We start from the raw sequence: 17,191 nt of genomic DNA, 5'->3' as shown, positions 1-17,191 counted from the left end.
GTTGGCAGAATATCCCAATTCGGTCACAACATCAATCGGTTCAAAACTAGGTCAAATGAATTGTTTTTGAAGTCTCCTAGAATTATAATACTAGCGAGTCCCAACTTTTTATATACATAGAGATCTAGGTATTCTGGCAATTCTACTACGAGGGCAATGGTAAAGTAAAAACAAGTTGATTGATAAGAAAACTTTGGCTGTCCACATTCGAGATCAATGGTAGGGAGTGACTCAATGGTTCAGCCTGCATAACATTAATTCACCCAACACAGATGATACTGTTTACAAGGAGTCTGTAAAGTGTGAACTAACGAGGAAGGATTAGCTGAATGCGATGGCTGTTATGCAGGCTGTGGAACTAATGATAATATTCCACGGACCTGCACCTTACAATGGGGCCCATGAATTTATTACTGGCATGGAATATTATCATTGATTCCACAGCCAGTTGAACAGCAATGGCATTCAGCTAATCCAAATTATGAACTTACACATGCCATGTTAGGAAATCCCTGTTGGATGCAATTAGATTTTTTCTCAAGGCTTAGTTTGTGAAGAGTGCATATACAAATATGTGTGTACAATGCAAAACCAAGGCACAATAAGCTGCTTTATTTCAATACAATTAAAATTGGTAATCCCAAATCAATGTGACCGTGAATGAGCTATCCCCAAACTTACAAGTAGCCAACATGTCGATTAAATGGGATTACAAATACCATAAAATTATAAATGTAATAAAAATGAAAAAAAAATAAAATAAGGCAAGATTTATCACAAAAAAGAAAGCCCAAAAGGTTCACTAGTCATTCTCATTCATTAACACCGTGGCTTGTGCAAACGAGGGCGGTTACAAAAGATCCGACCATTGGCTCGCAAAAATGCTAATATACACACAGTCAATCCCGCCCAGACAAGTGAGAAGAATAGACTACCAATATCAAAACCAACTGCAAAAAAGAAATACGAATACAAATAAGATTGAGATGTGATGGTTAATCTCATAGCTTTCAATAAGTCTCGTCTTTAATTTGTCTTCTCAAGGCTTTGATGGAGAAGATGAAGTACTGAGGAGCTGCCAACTCATTCAAAATTTATATAAATACGTGCAAATTTTCCTATTTAGAGCCAAATTCTCTCAAACCCAAAGGGATTAATACTATTCATTAGAACATCTATTTGGTTAAAATAGGGCGGTAAATGGTATCCAATTTTCCAATTTTGAATTTGAATTTGATCCCATCAAGGGTGATCTAAATTCGATCTGTTTATGATTGGATCAAATATAGACACCTCTATATGGTTTGATTATATATATAAATCCAATAGATAAGATCCAATTCGAATTTGAATATAAACAAATCAAATTTGTATATATCTATATCCCATTCGATCCGATCTGTTTGCAACCCTAGGTTAAAAGTACAATTTTCAATAAATTATGGCTTTGCTATGTTTTCTGGAATATTTTGATTGTTAGGAGCTCAGTTTAAAATAAACTCATGAAATTTTAGGTGAAGTTTTTCATGAAAAATGTGTCAAATCATGTTAGTTTTAAGTAGTTATGTCATATGTGAGTTTATGAGCACTCCTTTCCAGCCAAGTTACTTGCATTATTTTGATAAATCAGATTAGAAGAAACAAAAAAGGGTTTGGATCTGTTTGTAGTCAGTAGGATTTTGACATGTAAAGATGAGTTTTCTCTCATGTAAGAAGTTTTGGGACAGTTATCTCAAAAAAGACTTTTTCATGCTGGTTTCTCTAGAGCCTTAGTATTGTATCCTTTCCAACCTTTCACAACCTTTATCCTCTCTTTAGTTTTATTGGACAAGATCCAGCATTTATTCTGATTGTTTTATTCACTTTTCTTACTGCTGTACCAAGCAAGGGTTGGTAGTTCATCCAACAGATGTAGTATATACTTGTCCAGAAACAATGTCCATGTAGAATATAAGATCACATATATATGGATGAATGGATGGATAGATAGATAGATAGATAGATAGATAGATAGATAAAAGCAATCTTTTCAAATGTTAAAGTGTGATGTAAAGTGACATGGGGCTTGAATCAGAATGTAAGAAGCGTAAGCTTCCTAATCACCAATTTTTAATTAATAAGTGAATAAAATAAAGTAAAATAAATAGAAAATAGTGTATTCCTTCTTTTCCTCTTAGCATATTCCAAAGCATAATTTTTTCAAGCCATTCTGAAAACAAATGGAAGTATGAATGATATAAAATGCACATTGCAATGCCTAATCAACTACAATGTTACAATAAACAACAGATGAATAAATAGATTTATGGATGCAATTAGAAAATGTTAAATTTTACTAATTTGGTTTTTCCCATTAATTTATGATATATCATGTAAAAGGGAGCATGATTAAAGATGCTCTTCTTTCATTTATATCAATTTATAACAAAAAAAAAAGAAACATTAAAATAGGACCTAATGAGGTGCACGCCTCTTGTATAAGGGCATAAAAATCATAGGCTTTATACAAGTTGCACGCACTTATATGCACCTCAAAGTGTTTTCCTCAAGCCTTGCCTGGAAGTGTGCCTCTAGGCTTGTAGGCACATTCGTCCAGCACTAAACTAAGTCATCAATCAACCTGCAAAACCTAGGCTAAAACCAACATAGTTTATTTCCATCTTTTGCATCAATCATGACAAGTAGCTGGTTTCATATAGAGCATCCAGGTGAACCTATAAAAATTCTCTTGACCAAGCTATTGCTTTTAGAAACAGAGAAGCCAACTAACCTTGTCTCAGTGACATGAGAGCAAAGAAAAATCCAACCAAGGCTAATGCCAAAGCTGTTGAAGGGGACTGCAAGAGGAAAAACAAGATTAGTGTCTAAATATGGCATATTAAAACTAATATGTATACACACACACACACACACACACACACACACACACACACACACATATATATATATATATATAGAGAGAGAGAGAGAGAGAGAGAGAGATGGAATTAATATAGCCACAATAAAACAATGGGGAACATATAACATTGGATAAGTATTCATCAGAACCTAAATAAATTAGGGGAGTTCTTTTCAACACCACAAAAATTTTCCTTTTATCTTCCAATAGTAGCAAATATCTCAAAAAAAAAAAAAACTTTGAGACATACAATACAAACCTAAACTGCTAAGTTTCTCAAGCCTAGTGAAATACAAGAGAAGCCTACTTGCCACTAAAGGAGATCCACTTGAAGCACACATTTTATCTTGGATTTTCTCCCAAGTTACAGGGTTACTGGGTACATGCCCACCATCTAGATGTCAGCTTTCTCTTTTACTGGTTATTGAGTCCTGCAGATTTTCATTGAATAAAAGCAACCACAAATCTGTCATATTTGGATGGTGAAGGTTAGTGTCATCATTATCGGCTAGAATGTTGGAAAAATAATTGTAATTTTTGGGACATCTCAAAGCACATGTTCATGTGAACCATGTTTCTGTTGTTCACTTAACAAGAAAATTGAATTTCTTATACCACTTTTTCTTATTAAATAAACTACCTACTTTTAGCAGTTAGAGAATAAAAACCTATTCAGGTACCTCACCTAACAGCTTAATCTTTTAGGTTGAATGGTTCCTTGACATGGAATCAGAACCTGTTTGACCAAGTAGTCTAGTGCCCAATCCTCGTTTCCCCCAATATAATTAATTAAATTTCAGCACAAGTTGTGGGTAGGCCTGTGCTTTTCTACCCTTCAAGCCGGCTTTTGCATGAGGGGGCATGCTAGAGAATAAAAACCTATCCAGGAACCTCGCTTAACAGCTTTAGGTTGAACAGTTTCTTGACATTAGCAAACAAAAGAGAATTCTAGAATTTGAGAAATATAAGGAAACAAAGTTTCCATTTGAATTGACTGAATAAACATATTTTACTTCAATCTTTATGGCAAACTAATTAAAATTTAGAAAAGATGTTAACTACATGGAGGAGACTACTTACAGCTATAGCCTCAAGATTTCCTTTCTGGGATGGAGTAGTCATATCTCGACTGACAGAAATAATATAGTGTCCATGAAGGAGATCAATAGCATCCTTGAACATTTGTGTAACATATCACACAAGAACAACATTATAAAGTTAGCACTCGAATATCTATTTAACAATTAGATTAAAAAATGAAAATAATCCACAATGGGATAAACGAAAATTCTCCCACAAAGCCAATAACTATTTCAACAGGAGTTTGCTCACTACATACATCGGCATATAGGTGATTGATGGACTGTTAGGTGGTTATTATATGGGTTATAGAGGGTAATGAGGGCAACAGGTCTCTTCAACAAAATATTAGAAGGAATAGATCCTGCATCCAGACTGAACACCGCAGGAACCCAGAGATCAGCCAGTTCATCATCTTATGAGCCTAATCTGTCAAAAAATAGAAATGTGCATATAATAGGCATATCATATGCATATGATATGCAACAAGACAAGTTTGCAGACAATAGGTTGGATATTAATGTGGTTTGGGCTTGTGAATGTGAATCTAGATATCTGAACTCATCATGCTTATAGCCATTTAACTTAAGTATGATCTCCAAAGAAATGCTGCTTGCCATAGAAACATATAAGAAATAGGGGAACAAGATTCCTTTAGATTCACAGGAGCTGTTTCTATGACATAAAACTTACTTTGTAAAATTCACTAAATTGTCAAATAGATGTATTCTTCTTTGAGAAGTCATTCTAAGAATAATCATTTACACATGCTATATTTAGATATGCATATATACATACAATTTTCTGAACCATGCTTTTCCAAATTTCTTCGCAGCATTAACAAGAAAATACCACTGTTTTCAAAACTGGACCGGACCGGATGGTCGGACGGGAAAAACCGGGAACCGGTGACCTGACCAGTTCTGTTTTCCTCCAAAACCACTTTTTCCCCTAAAACCGTTGATTTTGGTCAGCAAACCGCTGAACCGTCTGGTTAACCGTTCGAACGGTTTTGACTGTTTTCCAATTTTTTAATTTTTTATTTTTTTTGTCAGAACGGACCAACCGTTCGGGTTGAACGGTCAGACCGTTCAAACCGGTAACCAGACCCCTGACCGGTTCGGTCACCGGTTCGTTTTTAAAAAACATGGAAAATACCACCTCCACCACATGGGCATCATATTGTTTCACAAAGTTAATTACTTACATTATGGTAATTATGGGAGAACAGTGAAGATCATTTGGTGAAGCTGAGATTCATAGCAACTAGGGTTACGACTTAGGCAGGTCTGGTTGAACATTTGTTAACTTTTAAAGGGGACCAGGCCTAAGTAGTGGAAATTCCTCAAATATCTTACCCAATTTGTACCACTAAGCCCAAATACCTAGATTTAGATGCATGATAAAGGATGCAAAACCCCTATTGGCTTCCACCCGCTGGGGAGAAGCTAATATTCCCAAGGTTCTTCAATAGATCAACAAGGAACTTTTTAACATTCTCTAACAGTTGGGGTGGCAAAATCTAACAGAAGGCTTTCAATTCAGTTGACTTTTGACCACATGATCAATATTCTTGTAAACCCACAAGGCCACGACCTATTTATAACCATGATGAGTTCAGTTAACCATACTTGGTAAGTCCCAATATCCAACATCTAAACAATTTTCTCACCTCCCCACTAGTTTAGGGTTTTCATTTTTTGTGTTAATTAGGTTACAGGCTTTGAGTTCTTTCCTAATTCCTATTTTCTCAAGATCAGGTTTTAGTTAGGCATCATCATCCCTATAAATAATTATGTTGGCTTATAGTTGGATATAAAATAATTAGGTAAATATCAAACCAACCTGAAGCTGACTCATTGCCACCCCAAGTAAATATACTCCAGATATTGGTTCTTTAAGGAGACATGAAAAATCTGTTTATATTGATAGGCATTTTTGAGGAAAAATAATTTGATAGCAGTGCAACAAATAGGAGTTTAGCTTCCAAGAACAAAGTGACAAAATTTTAATAGGTTTGTACCATAGAAAGTGAACCTAGACAAATGGTTTTCCTTTTGCTGGAAATTGAAGGATTGAATAAGATTAACATTTATAGGCAGGCATAGCAAGTTGAAGAGAAAAGGAAGGGCAACAAAAAAGGTAAATACAATAAGACAATATAGATGATGGATCATGTTAAGAAGCATGTTGGATGTGATGGAGGAGAATATGGACAAAAATAGAATGACAATTGCAATATAGTCACTTCAGGTTTTCACATATTTTTCACTTTTAATGCTTTTCACACTACTGCAGCAAAAATTGGCAAATATGACTTATGGATTTGTCTTTTTTAGTGAATAAGTTGTTAAGGATGTTGTGAGATCCTTAATGGCTGAGCTGAAGTTGGGTTGATCACTATAGCTTCAGATGTTTTTATCATTTAATTTTTATATCCACTACATGACAAAGCAATAGTCAATAAGCAATTCAGTTCAGCCACTTCATCCATTATCAAACAGTCCCTTAGTCTCTATTGATTTACATCAAAAACATGACAAGAACAGTCAAGAAATGCACAAAATCTCTAACGTTGGGTATTGATTAACAGTCAAGGTTCAAAGTCTTGATACACCCCTATAGACATGTATGAACATGCGTATTAGGGTTTTGAAACACTCGCTCCTTATTATTATTTTTTTTGAGATTTTACAGGGGGCTGGTCGTAGCAAGGCCAACCCCCTGAAAATATTAAAAAAACAAAATACTAAATATTTAGTATATAGGGGCACTACCAATATGATATGATATATTCCAATACGTGCGACATTTTGAACCTTGCTTAACGGTATGGAACTTACTGAATTATAAGTAAATTGATAGTCAAAAAAAGATTAGTTATGTCCCTCTACATTTTTTTTTCTCATTATCTCTCAACATTCTGTGATGTTCCCTGATTGTAACCTAAAATTAATAAAATGAACAAATGAGCATACAAACCTGCTTTGTGCCATCACTGAAATTATTAAAGTAATATCGAGCACCGGCATTCCACAAATCCTGCACGATTCCTTGGATTGTCCTGTTGCCATATCTGGAAAACCAGAAAGTAAACATGCCATGATCTTAAACTTGGAAATAACCATGAGAAAGCAAATGCATCAATCCCCCACCCCAGACAAAGAATAGATAAGAAAAGAATGAAAGAAGAAATAAATGCAGCAAAGTTATCATTAAATACATATTGAAGTTAGTAGAGAACAAACATGCATTTCAAGTTTATGCATTTTGACTGGAAAATATCAGATTCCAGAATGCACCTCAGATGTGTAAATCTAACAATTAAATGAACTTCCCAATGAGACTCAATCATTTTGCTTAAGCCGGTAGTCATCAATGACATTCAGAAGTCATTTAATAGAAAATACATTAAGTTGATACTAAAAAACAAGAGCATCCTAAGGATAGGTGAGTTACCTAACAAAATCTCCTTTCAAAGCAGGAGTTCCTGAATACTGAATGCTTATGTCATCTCCATGGTTAGCCCACACTGAATAAAAAAATGTGGAGAAAAATGTTGGCACAACTCTCCTATATACCTAGGTGAAACCTGGATCCACCAGCACTAAGAACTCCCATTCATGGACTGGACAATAAATAAGAAAAATATACTCACAAACTTTAAAGCTTTCATCAAAATTTGGATGTGAACTAATAGTTTCACCAGCACTGAAAACTCCCATTTTTTGAAGTTGGTTTTCCAACATCTTTCTTCCAATCATGCTCTGTTAACCAGAAAGATCAATAGCATAATGGAAAAAGTGATTCAGGAACATCTAATAAAAGCAATGACTAGATGTAAGCGCATCAAAATAAGAAAAAAGGAAAATATGGAAAGGAAGAGAAGTATGACAAAAGAAACACAAGAAGGAGATGCCTTCAGCAATGCTACAATTAGCCACCTTTATTTAAATAAAATTATACAAGGAAGAATATCAATGGATAGACATAAACAAATATCAGTGAACAGAAAACTCATAGAAACCTCATAATTAGAGCATAACTATCCGTTGCATTAGGAATAGGTGCTACAAGCACAGCAGCAATAAGACAAAAAGAAAAAAAGAATACCATGAAATTTAGCATGGTATCATTTTGGCTGGCTTACATCAGTTTAGAAACCTCTTGTTCTCAGGACAATATGGATATGATGTGGTTAAACAAGCACATTATTTTTTCTATCAGAAAATAAGCTGTTATCAAATCATTAATTACTGATGAGAGTACACATCAGATTACAATCTAGCCCAAAATAAAGTAGGTCTGTCTGCTCCTTGTTTGGCTAGGACATCAGCAAGTCCATTTGCTTCCCTCTTTACCCAACCAAAACTAGTATTAAGCCTTCTTGCAAGTTGGTCTATTTCTCTGAAGACAAATCTGAGCTTCCAAGGTACTGAAGTGATTTGCTTTGCCCAAGATATGACCAGGAGTGAATCTCCTTCACCTTCCAGTTCTGTTGCTCCAATCTGCTCAGCCAGTTTCAAGCCTTGTAGGAGAGACAGTTTCAGCCTAAATTGTGTCATCAAGGCCTATTGGTCCTGAGAAACGTGCCACAACTGTTCCTTGATGATCTCTAAACACTCCCTCTATACCTGCTTCTCCTGGGCTGCCAAAAGAACTCCCATCAAAGTTCAGTTTTAGTTTATTAATTGCAGGTGGTTTCTAGTCCACTCTCACACCATGTACATCAGTTTGTATCACTTCAGTCCAGTTCCTTATAATGTCATTTATAGAGACATTCCTGTAGAGTTCCATAGTTTTAACCTAATGTGCAAATCTGACTTTTATAGCTTCAATTACTTCCTCCTTTGATTTGCTTTTTTTCATTGAAGATTCTTTGATTTCTTTCCTCCCAAATAGTCCACACCACAGCCGCTCCTACTACCTTCCAAAGACATTCCCCCCCCCCCCTTTTTTTTTCTGTTGCCTCAGGAAATTAGAGTTGAAAAGATTTACTACATCTGTGGGGGTGTCCATCTGCAACCAAAGAGAGAGCATAAGTGTTTCCAAATACAAGAAACAAAAGAGCAGGATATTAGAAAATGGGTTAGGGTCTCACCACAATCCTTAAGAAGGATACACACATGAGGAGAGAGGCACTTATTTGGCTTTCTTTCCTATAGCACATCACAGGTATTTACCTTCCCTAGGAACACTTCCTAACAAAAGGCTTGTACTTTAGGAGGGATTGGTTTATACCAGATTTCTCTAACGGAAAAGTTCACCAACAAGGTTTCAAAATGAGTAAGCAGGCTACAGAACGAGCGACAGGAAAATAAACCATTAGATCTTGGGAACCAGCTTCTACTATCCACAAAATTTTGGTCCAAGTAGACCTTCTCTAGGGTTGAAACTAGGAGAATTAGGGAATCACATTCATTATCCCTCAGACCCCTTCTGAAACCAAAGTCCCAAGATAGGCCCAAGTCTAAAAGTACACCAAATCTAAAAATAGGTTCAGCCTTATGGTTTGACAAGAAATAAAGTTCAGGGAATTTGTCCCTAAGGGACAATTCCCCTACCCATAAGTCTTCTCAGAATAACACTTTATTCCCACACCCAACATCAAAACAGATAAAAGTTAAGGAACACTGGCAATACCTCAATGTTTGCTTTTCAAGAGAATTAGAAGCTGCATGAGGGGCTAGTTTTGTATCCCAACCATTGTCTGATTCACCATGAATGCTTTTAATGACCTTGTGCCATAACATATCTTCTTCGCGAGGGAATCTCCACAGCCATTTCCCTAGAAGAGTCGTATTTTTCTTCAAAATATTTCCTATACCTAGTCCACCTTGCTCCTTGGGTTTACAAACTTGTTCCCATTTCACTAAATGGTCTCTCCTTTCTTCTCCTGGCTCCCACAAAAAATCCCTCATTATCTTTTCTAGCTGTCTAGCTATTTTCACCGGGATCCTGAAAGTGGAGAGGAAATAAGTGGGTAGGTTATCTAGGGTGGACCATATCAAGGTTATTCTTCCCCACAAAGAGATATAGCTTCTCTTACACATTTTATCTTTTCTATAAATCTCTCTATAATTGGTTTCCAAAAGCTTCTTGATTTTGGGTTCCCCCACAAGGGCATACCTAGATACTGTAGGGGACAAGTTTTTACCTCATAGCCTAGTAATTCTGCCAAGGCCTGAATGTCACCCTCATCCAAGTTTATTCCAGCTACACAACTTTTCCCCAATTGACTTATAGCGTTGAGATTAGCTAGAAGTTATCCACTAAATCTTTTAGCTTTGAGACAAGCAAGTTATTTGCAGTACTTTAAGCAAACAACAATAAAAAAACCAATACAAAATTGAAACAACAAAAACAAAGTGGATATTTATAGGTTTCAGAATTGAACCTGAAGTACAACTCCTCCTGGAACAGTTTTATTATAGTAGCAACAGCATCAAGTTGACCTCTCGTGCAGATACACATTGAAAGAGGGATTGGAAGGCGTCAAAAGGGTTGATTCCTCAAAACCCAAGCTCCTAATATTTGAAAACCCTAGTTAGGGGTTGAGCCACAACTCAAACAAGAAAGAAAGAACCAACAGACTCCCAGAAGGGGAGACATTACTGAGAGAGGAAATATGTTGGAAACAAAAGTCAATAGGGAGATGGATCCAAGAAGGTGATGGAAATACAATTTTTTTCCATGCCATTGCAAATGGAAGGAGAAGGAAGTGCTTGATTACCTCTCTAGTGGTGGGGGGAAGTGAGATCACGGACCAAGTTGAGATTGCTAATGCATTCTCAGATCATTTTTGGTCAATTTATAGAAGACCCCTAATTGAGAGGTGGAGGATTGAAGGTATTGATTGGGAGACATTGGGGGAGATTCAGGTCCAATTTCTGGAAAAAAGGTTTGAAGAGGAAGAGATTAAGGAAGCAATCTTTTCTATGAATAGATCAAAATCACCTGGACCTGATGGTTTCACAATGGCTTTCTATCAAGATTGTTGAGACATAATTAAAGGAGATCTGATCAGAGTGTTCAATGAATTCTATAGAAGAGGGGTGATAAGTCCAGCAATGAACTCTACTTTTTTTAGCACTGATCCCAAAGAAGAACAATGCCAACCATCCAAAGGATTTCAGGCCAATAAGTCTAGTCACTAGTATTTACAAAGTGATAGCAAAGGTATTATCCTTGAGGATTAAGAAGGTGATCCTTCCACTTGTTTCTCAAGAACAAGGGGCCTTTGTGCAGGATAGACAGATTATTGATCAAATATTAATTGCCAATGAATGTGTGGAGGCTCAAAAGAGATTAAAGAGGAAAGGAGTGGCTATCAAACTGAATGTGGAAAAAGCCTATGATTCAGTGGATTGGAACTTTTTACTTGATATTATGAGGTGTGGCTTTGGAAATTTGTGGTGTAAATGGATCGAGGGATGCTTACAAACTAATCACTACTCAATAATATTTAACAAGACAGTGTATGGCTTTTTTTAAGGTTTCTATGGGCTCAGGTAGGGTGACCCCCTTTCTGCCTTTCTATTTACTTTGATTGCTGAAGCCTTAAGCAAATTGATTTCAAGAGCAAATAGTGTGCAACTATTCAGAGGTTGGCCAGTTGGGAGGGATAATGTTTTGGTCACTCACTTACAATTTGTAGATGATATTCTTATTTTTTGTGATGGAGAAAGTAGGGAGGGAGTATCTGAGGTTGGTTGTGAAACTTTTTGGGAGGTTGTCTAATTTGAGGATTAATTGGTCAAAGAGCTTATTGGTTGGAACCAACATTGAAGAGGATGAAGTGAGATCTTTAGAAAATACCCTAGGCTGTGAGAAAGGAGAGTGGCCAATGAAATACTTGGGGTTACCCCTTGGAAACAACCCTAGATCTGCTAGTTTTTGAACTCCGGTGGTGGAAAGATTCGAGAAACGCTTAGCGGCATGGAAAAGGAACTATATCTCACTGAGGGGAGAATAACTTTAATTAATCTACTTTAGCAAATCTTCTAGTGTACTATATGCTAGTGTTTAGGATGCCACAAGGGATAGTGAGGAAAATTGAAAAAATCATGAGGGATTTTCTGTGGGAGCAAGGGGAAAAAAGAAGGATCATTTGTTTAGATGGGGAATGGTGAGGAAGTTGAAGGTGGAAGGGGGGTTGGAATTAGGTAGCGTTAGATTGAAGAACCAGGCTTTGCTTTGTAAATGGCTTTGGAGGTTTCCAAATGAAAACGAGAAATTATGGCACAAAGTGGTTGCAAGCATCATGGCATGTCGAGTAATGGATGAGATGCTGGATGCCTCCGCAGGGCTACCTTGGCTTCTCCCTAGAAGGCCATCCATGGTTTTCTCCCTACATTCCTAAATCATATCAGGTACGATTTGTCTTCTGGTAGTAAAATCAGATTTTGAGAGGATGTGTGGATTGGAGATACTCCTTTGGGTGAGAAATTTCCTTCTCTTTGTGATCTGTCCAGGTTTAAGGGTAGGCCAATTTCAGATTTCCTAAGTCAACCAGCTTACCTCCCAGGGTTTAATTGGAACTTTGGATTTAACAGGAACCTTAGAGAGTCTGAACTTCTTGCAGTGTCCGAGCTGTTAGGTATGCTGAATTCAGTATTCTTGGGGGAAGGTGCGTCAGATTCTAGAATTTAGGGTCCTAATTCTGATGGGACGTTTTCTTGTAAATCCCTTTTTCGTTCGTTGGTTGCCACACAATCTTCTCTTCCTTTCCCAGTCAAAGAAATTTGGTGCCCTCCTACTCCTAAAATCAATGCTTTTTGTTGGGAAGTTTTTCATGGTTGTATTAATACCTTTGATGGACTTCAAAGGAAAAGACCAAACTGGTGCTTATCCCCTAACTGGTGTGTCCTGTGTAAGTTGAGTGGTGAGACTACTTTCCACCTAATATCTTGCGCTTTTGTCAGTTTTATTTGGAATTGGTTTTCTTCCCTTCTAGGGTGCAAGTGGTCCTCTCCTGATAGGGTGGAAGGTTTATTCAGCCCTAATGGTATCAGTGGCATGAAAAGGAGGGGTAGGATTATGTGGAGGTGTACTAGAGCAGCAATACTATGGACCGTTTGGGAGGAAAGAAATGATAGAATATTTGAAGGAAAAGAAAAATGCAAGGAAGCTTTAGTTGAAACAATAACATTGAGGGTGGCACATTGGGTCAAAAGCTTGAAGCTGTTTTCCGTTTTTACGATCGAAGACTTTTTCAGGGTTTAGGGACTTATTGCTGCCTCATCATCTAAGAGACAACAGTTTGTTGAGGCTTGGTCTCCTACAGACGGTTGGAAGAAGCTGAACTTTGATGGGAGTTGTGTGGGTAAACCAGGCCCTTCTGGCTTTGGGGGGGCCATTAGAGATAAAAATGGTCTCATTATTGCTCTGTACTCCGGTCCTGTGGAGGAGGGTGATGTGGCTAGGGCAGAGTTTCTAGCTGCAGCATATGGGGTCGAGAAGGCTAAAGAACTGGGTATTAACAGACTGATCACTGAGGGACTCAAAAACGGTGATAGAATGGTTGCAGAAAGGGGAAGGAGTGACATGGAATTTGAAGAATGATTTCCGAAGATTTAAATGGATGTCAAGGAACATGTCAATCCAGGTGGGATGGGTTAGGAGATCTTCCAACAGTTTGGAAGATAGCTTAGCAAAGCAAGGGGTTCAAAGAACAAATATGTTTTGGGCACATCTGTAATTCTGTCCGGGGTCAGTTTATTTAGCTGATTTCTTGTTGTATTCTAATGTATTCTAAATCTTTCTAACTAACGAAAATTTCAAAGTTATTGATCAAAAAAAAAAAAAAAGCCACTATCTCTTTTTATAAGACTTAATGGCATGCTACAGAAGCCAACTAAAATATTTACTTATAAAGCCCTAGAATGTACCCCCTTCACAAATAGCTCCTTAATCGAAATTACTTCAAACAACATCCCAAGATAACTTTAGCTACAAAAACACCTAGGGGACCAAAACCCAACAATGGTGCAACCAACTGCCCCTTACTAGAATCCATATTATGAAATGAAAAAAATTACCCCTAGATCCAGATCAACTACAAAGCTACCCAAGACAACTATTTGGTATCCTACTACAAAAACAAACAATTCCAAAACACATTTACATCATTTCCTTATTCCTATTTTGGCTCATCATTCCCACCAGCTTAAAATAGCTCGACTTCATGTGTGCAGCACTTTTAGCAGCCTTGCTCAAATTCATTAAAATTGTTATCCTTTTATGCTTCTCCTTGATCAATTTTTTTCTACTGGATCTAATCTCCATGATAATCAAAGAGGTATACTACATTAAAGATGGGTGAAATGGACAAACCAATAGGTAGTTCAATTTCATATGCATTGTTCCCAAACCGTCTCCGCACTTGACATGGGCCAATCTTTTTCTACTTCATCTTGTGGTAAATCCCAATAGAATACCACTCAGGCTACAAATAAACCATAAGTAGATCACCCTCATGAAACTCTCATCCAATAATACAACAGGTGATAAGGCATCACCCACAATTCAGCTAACAGAGAATAAGACATAAAGAAGAACAAAAAAAAAAAAAAAAAACACAGAAACATAAACTCTTGCAACAATTAATGAAGACTCAAAAAATTCCAGAAATCTGAGCCAAAGTTTTCTCTATTAAAGTTTCTGAGTTCTGGGAGAGTTAACATCCATTCCACTAATCTTGAACCAATAACAGAACAAAGTCATTCCTTCTCTCTTGCTTTGTTGGAGAGAAATCTTCTGTTTCTTTCTTTCTATACCTCCCAGCAGACTGAAAATGGAACACAACTCCACATGATTTTAGCCTTTTCCCCACAATTGATTCTTGGCCACTTTTCAAAGATTTCCCTAGCGTCTGAGGATCCCATCTACCCATGTTGAAGAGTCGAAAGTAGAATAACCATATACAGCTCACATAAATACAGTCGACCAACAAATGCATCACATCTTCTGAATCCATTTCACAGAGGATGCACCTGTTACCCAAGAAGAAACCTCTTTTTTTTTTTTTTCAAATGGTCTTGAGTAAGGATGCTGTTCATTGCCACCAGTCACGTAAAAGCTTCAATTCTGGGCGGAATTGAGTTACCCCATATTCCTCCAATGTGATGACTTTTGACCTGATTCCTGACCAATTCTTTATAGAATGAATTAACTGAAAATCTTCCATTTTTTCTCTTTCCACCATCTCTCATCGAACTTTCTTGCTGAATCTGTCTCTAGAAGTCTGACCAGAAGTACTACACATTCTTCTTCCAAATCTCTATCCAGGAGAGGCCTCCTAAAAGTGGGGCACCAGCACACCTCACCCTGCCTCCATTCAAAACAATTAGCACTAGCAATATTTTTTCTGCTTAGCCTATATAATCTAGGACAGACCTCACAAAGACTCCCCACCTTTAACCACTCATCCTCCCAAAATCTAATAATAGACCCATCTCCCACCTTATATGAAACACAGGCTTTTACTGAAGCTTGGAATTTCATGATACCCTTCCATATACTCACCCCATAAGAAGATACCTCCCTCAGATCCCAACCAAAATTCACCATCCCATATTTGCTCACAATTACCGTCCTCTATAATATCTCCCTCTCCCACCCAAACCTCCATACCCACTTCCCCAACAAGGCTTGATTAAAATCTCTCACCCTTCTGATTCCCAAACCCCATTCTTTCTTTACCCTACAAACCCAATCCCACCTAACCAAATGAAACTTTTTCTTGGCTACTGTAGAGAAGATGGGATGAATGGCCCATATGCTGTTTATCCTTCTTTATTTTTTACGTTCTTTGCTGTAATTGGCCTTAATCTAGGCTTTATTCTTTCTTGTGTTATGTTTTTTAATTTTCTGCCCAATTAAGGGCCTCTCTGTAAATTATTAAAGTTTAACTCAATGAAAAGGAATTAAGGGAGTAAGAGAGAAGATTATGTTTGAAAATCTCTCTCTGAACCCTAGTTGCCACCACCTTCTTCTTCTTCTCTCCACTTGAAACCTGATTTCTGCTACTTTCTTTTGATTTTCTGCAACTTTTTGAACAGTCATTTCTTTTCAAAAGGCTGTTTTTCTTCTTGGTATCAGAGCAGGCTCGCCTTTCCCCTCTTTTCACCTCTTTTTCCCATACACAGTGTGTATGGAGAAATGAATCGTATGATTAGTTAAAGAAACCTATTTCAGCCCAGTTGTTAGTGGTTTCCGGAGAGAAGGGGACTGGTTTTGTTGTCCTCCTGACAGATTCAAGTGTGTTGCCCAAAACCCTAATTTTTTGGAGAAATCCAATTACGAGCCACAGGGAGTTTGACCTGGGTGCTCAGTGACTGAAGGTCTTCTCATCCTTCATCTTGAATATCGAATCAAGAAGATTGGTGTTTTGTGAAGTCTACAAGGAGCGGCTGAGATTTCTTTGTTTCTCCTAACTTCCGGGTGTGACGTAGGTAGCTACTACGGCTGCGTTGAGGTTGGCTCACAACACAATTTTTGTTCTGTCTTCATTTGTTGTTATTCGAAGTTGTTAGAAGTTATTTTCGAAGTATTTAAGAAGATGAACCCTTCAGAAGTTGAAAACAAGCATGTTGCTGAATCCGGACAGGTTCTGAGAGCCTCTGCAGACTCTCTACTGGCTGTGACCACAGTCAAGCTGGATGGAACTAATTATCTAGCTTGGTCACAATCAGTAAAAATTCATATCTGCAGTTGAGGCAAATGGGGTTTTGTCTTCGGGAGCAAGAAGGCTCCTTCGGAAGATGATCCATCATATGAAAAATGGATGCAAGAAAATTACACTGTTATTGGATGGCTTGTGAATTCAATGCAACCGTAGATTAGTCAGCACTATTTGTGGATGAATTCAGCAAAGGAAATTTGGGATAGTGTTGCTGAAACCTATTCTTAGAAATTAAATGTGACCAGGGTTTACAAGCTGAGAAGTGATGTGAAGAACTTGAGACAGGGGGAAAATCCATTAGCTATGTATTTCTCAACACTGAAGTCTTTATGGCAAGAAATTGATCTGATAGAAGTTGTAGCCTGGGACACCACTAATGATGCTGAGACCTACAAGAAACTTGTTGAGAGAAACAAGGTGTTTAAGTTTTTGACAGGGCTAAATCTAGAGTATGACATCACAAAGCAAAATATTCTATCCAAGGATAGTGTTTCAATGTCTCAAGCCTATGCCTTGGTAAGTAGTGA

General features: G+C 37.3%; 1 protein-coding gene across 5 annotated transcripts in view; it reads right to left on the bottom strand.

Annotated features, from left to right (window-relative positions):
• Positions 1 to 575: 575 nt before the first annotated feature.
• The window catches only part of LOC148873526 (phosphoinositide phosphatase SAC6-like), a 66,540-nt gene continuing 49,924 nt past the window's right edge, over positions 576 to 17,191 (bottom strand). For all 5 annotated transcript variants that reach the window (XM_088967987.1, XM_088968034.1, XM_088967803.1 and 2 more), the window contains 6 exons: positions 7,638 to 7,746; positions 7,439 to 7,511; positions 6,962 to 7,055; positions 3,980 to 4,072; positions 2,771 to 2,837; positions 576 to 950 (listed from right to left, as the gene is read on the bottom strand). In XM_088967987.1, coding sequence (XP_088824113.1) covers positions 820 to 950; positions 2,771 to 2,837; positions 3,980 to 4,072; positions 6,962 to 7,055; positions 7,439 to 7,511; positions 7,638 to 7,746 — 567 coding nt within the window. In that variant the 3' untranslated portion in view covers positions 576 to 819. The remainder of the gene's footprint in view (positions 951 to 2,770; positions 2,838 to 3,979; positions 4,073 to 6,961; positions 7,056 to 7,438; positions 7,512 to 7,637; positions 7,747 to 17,191) is intronic.

The sequence above is a fragment of the Nelumbo lutea genome, chromosome 1, assembly GCF_056320005.1.
Source record: "Nelumbo lutea isolate HS-2025 chromosome 1, American lotus-T2T, whole genome shotgun sequence".
In the NCBI taxonomy this organism is placed as follows: Eukaryota; Viridiplantae; Streptophyta; class Magnoliopsida; order Proteales; family Nelumbonaceae; genus Nelumbo; species Nelumbo lutea.
Note: the sequence above shows the minus strand (reverse complement) of the source record. Positions and strands in the feature narration are given on the sequence as shown.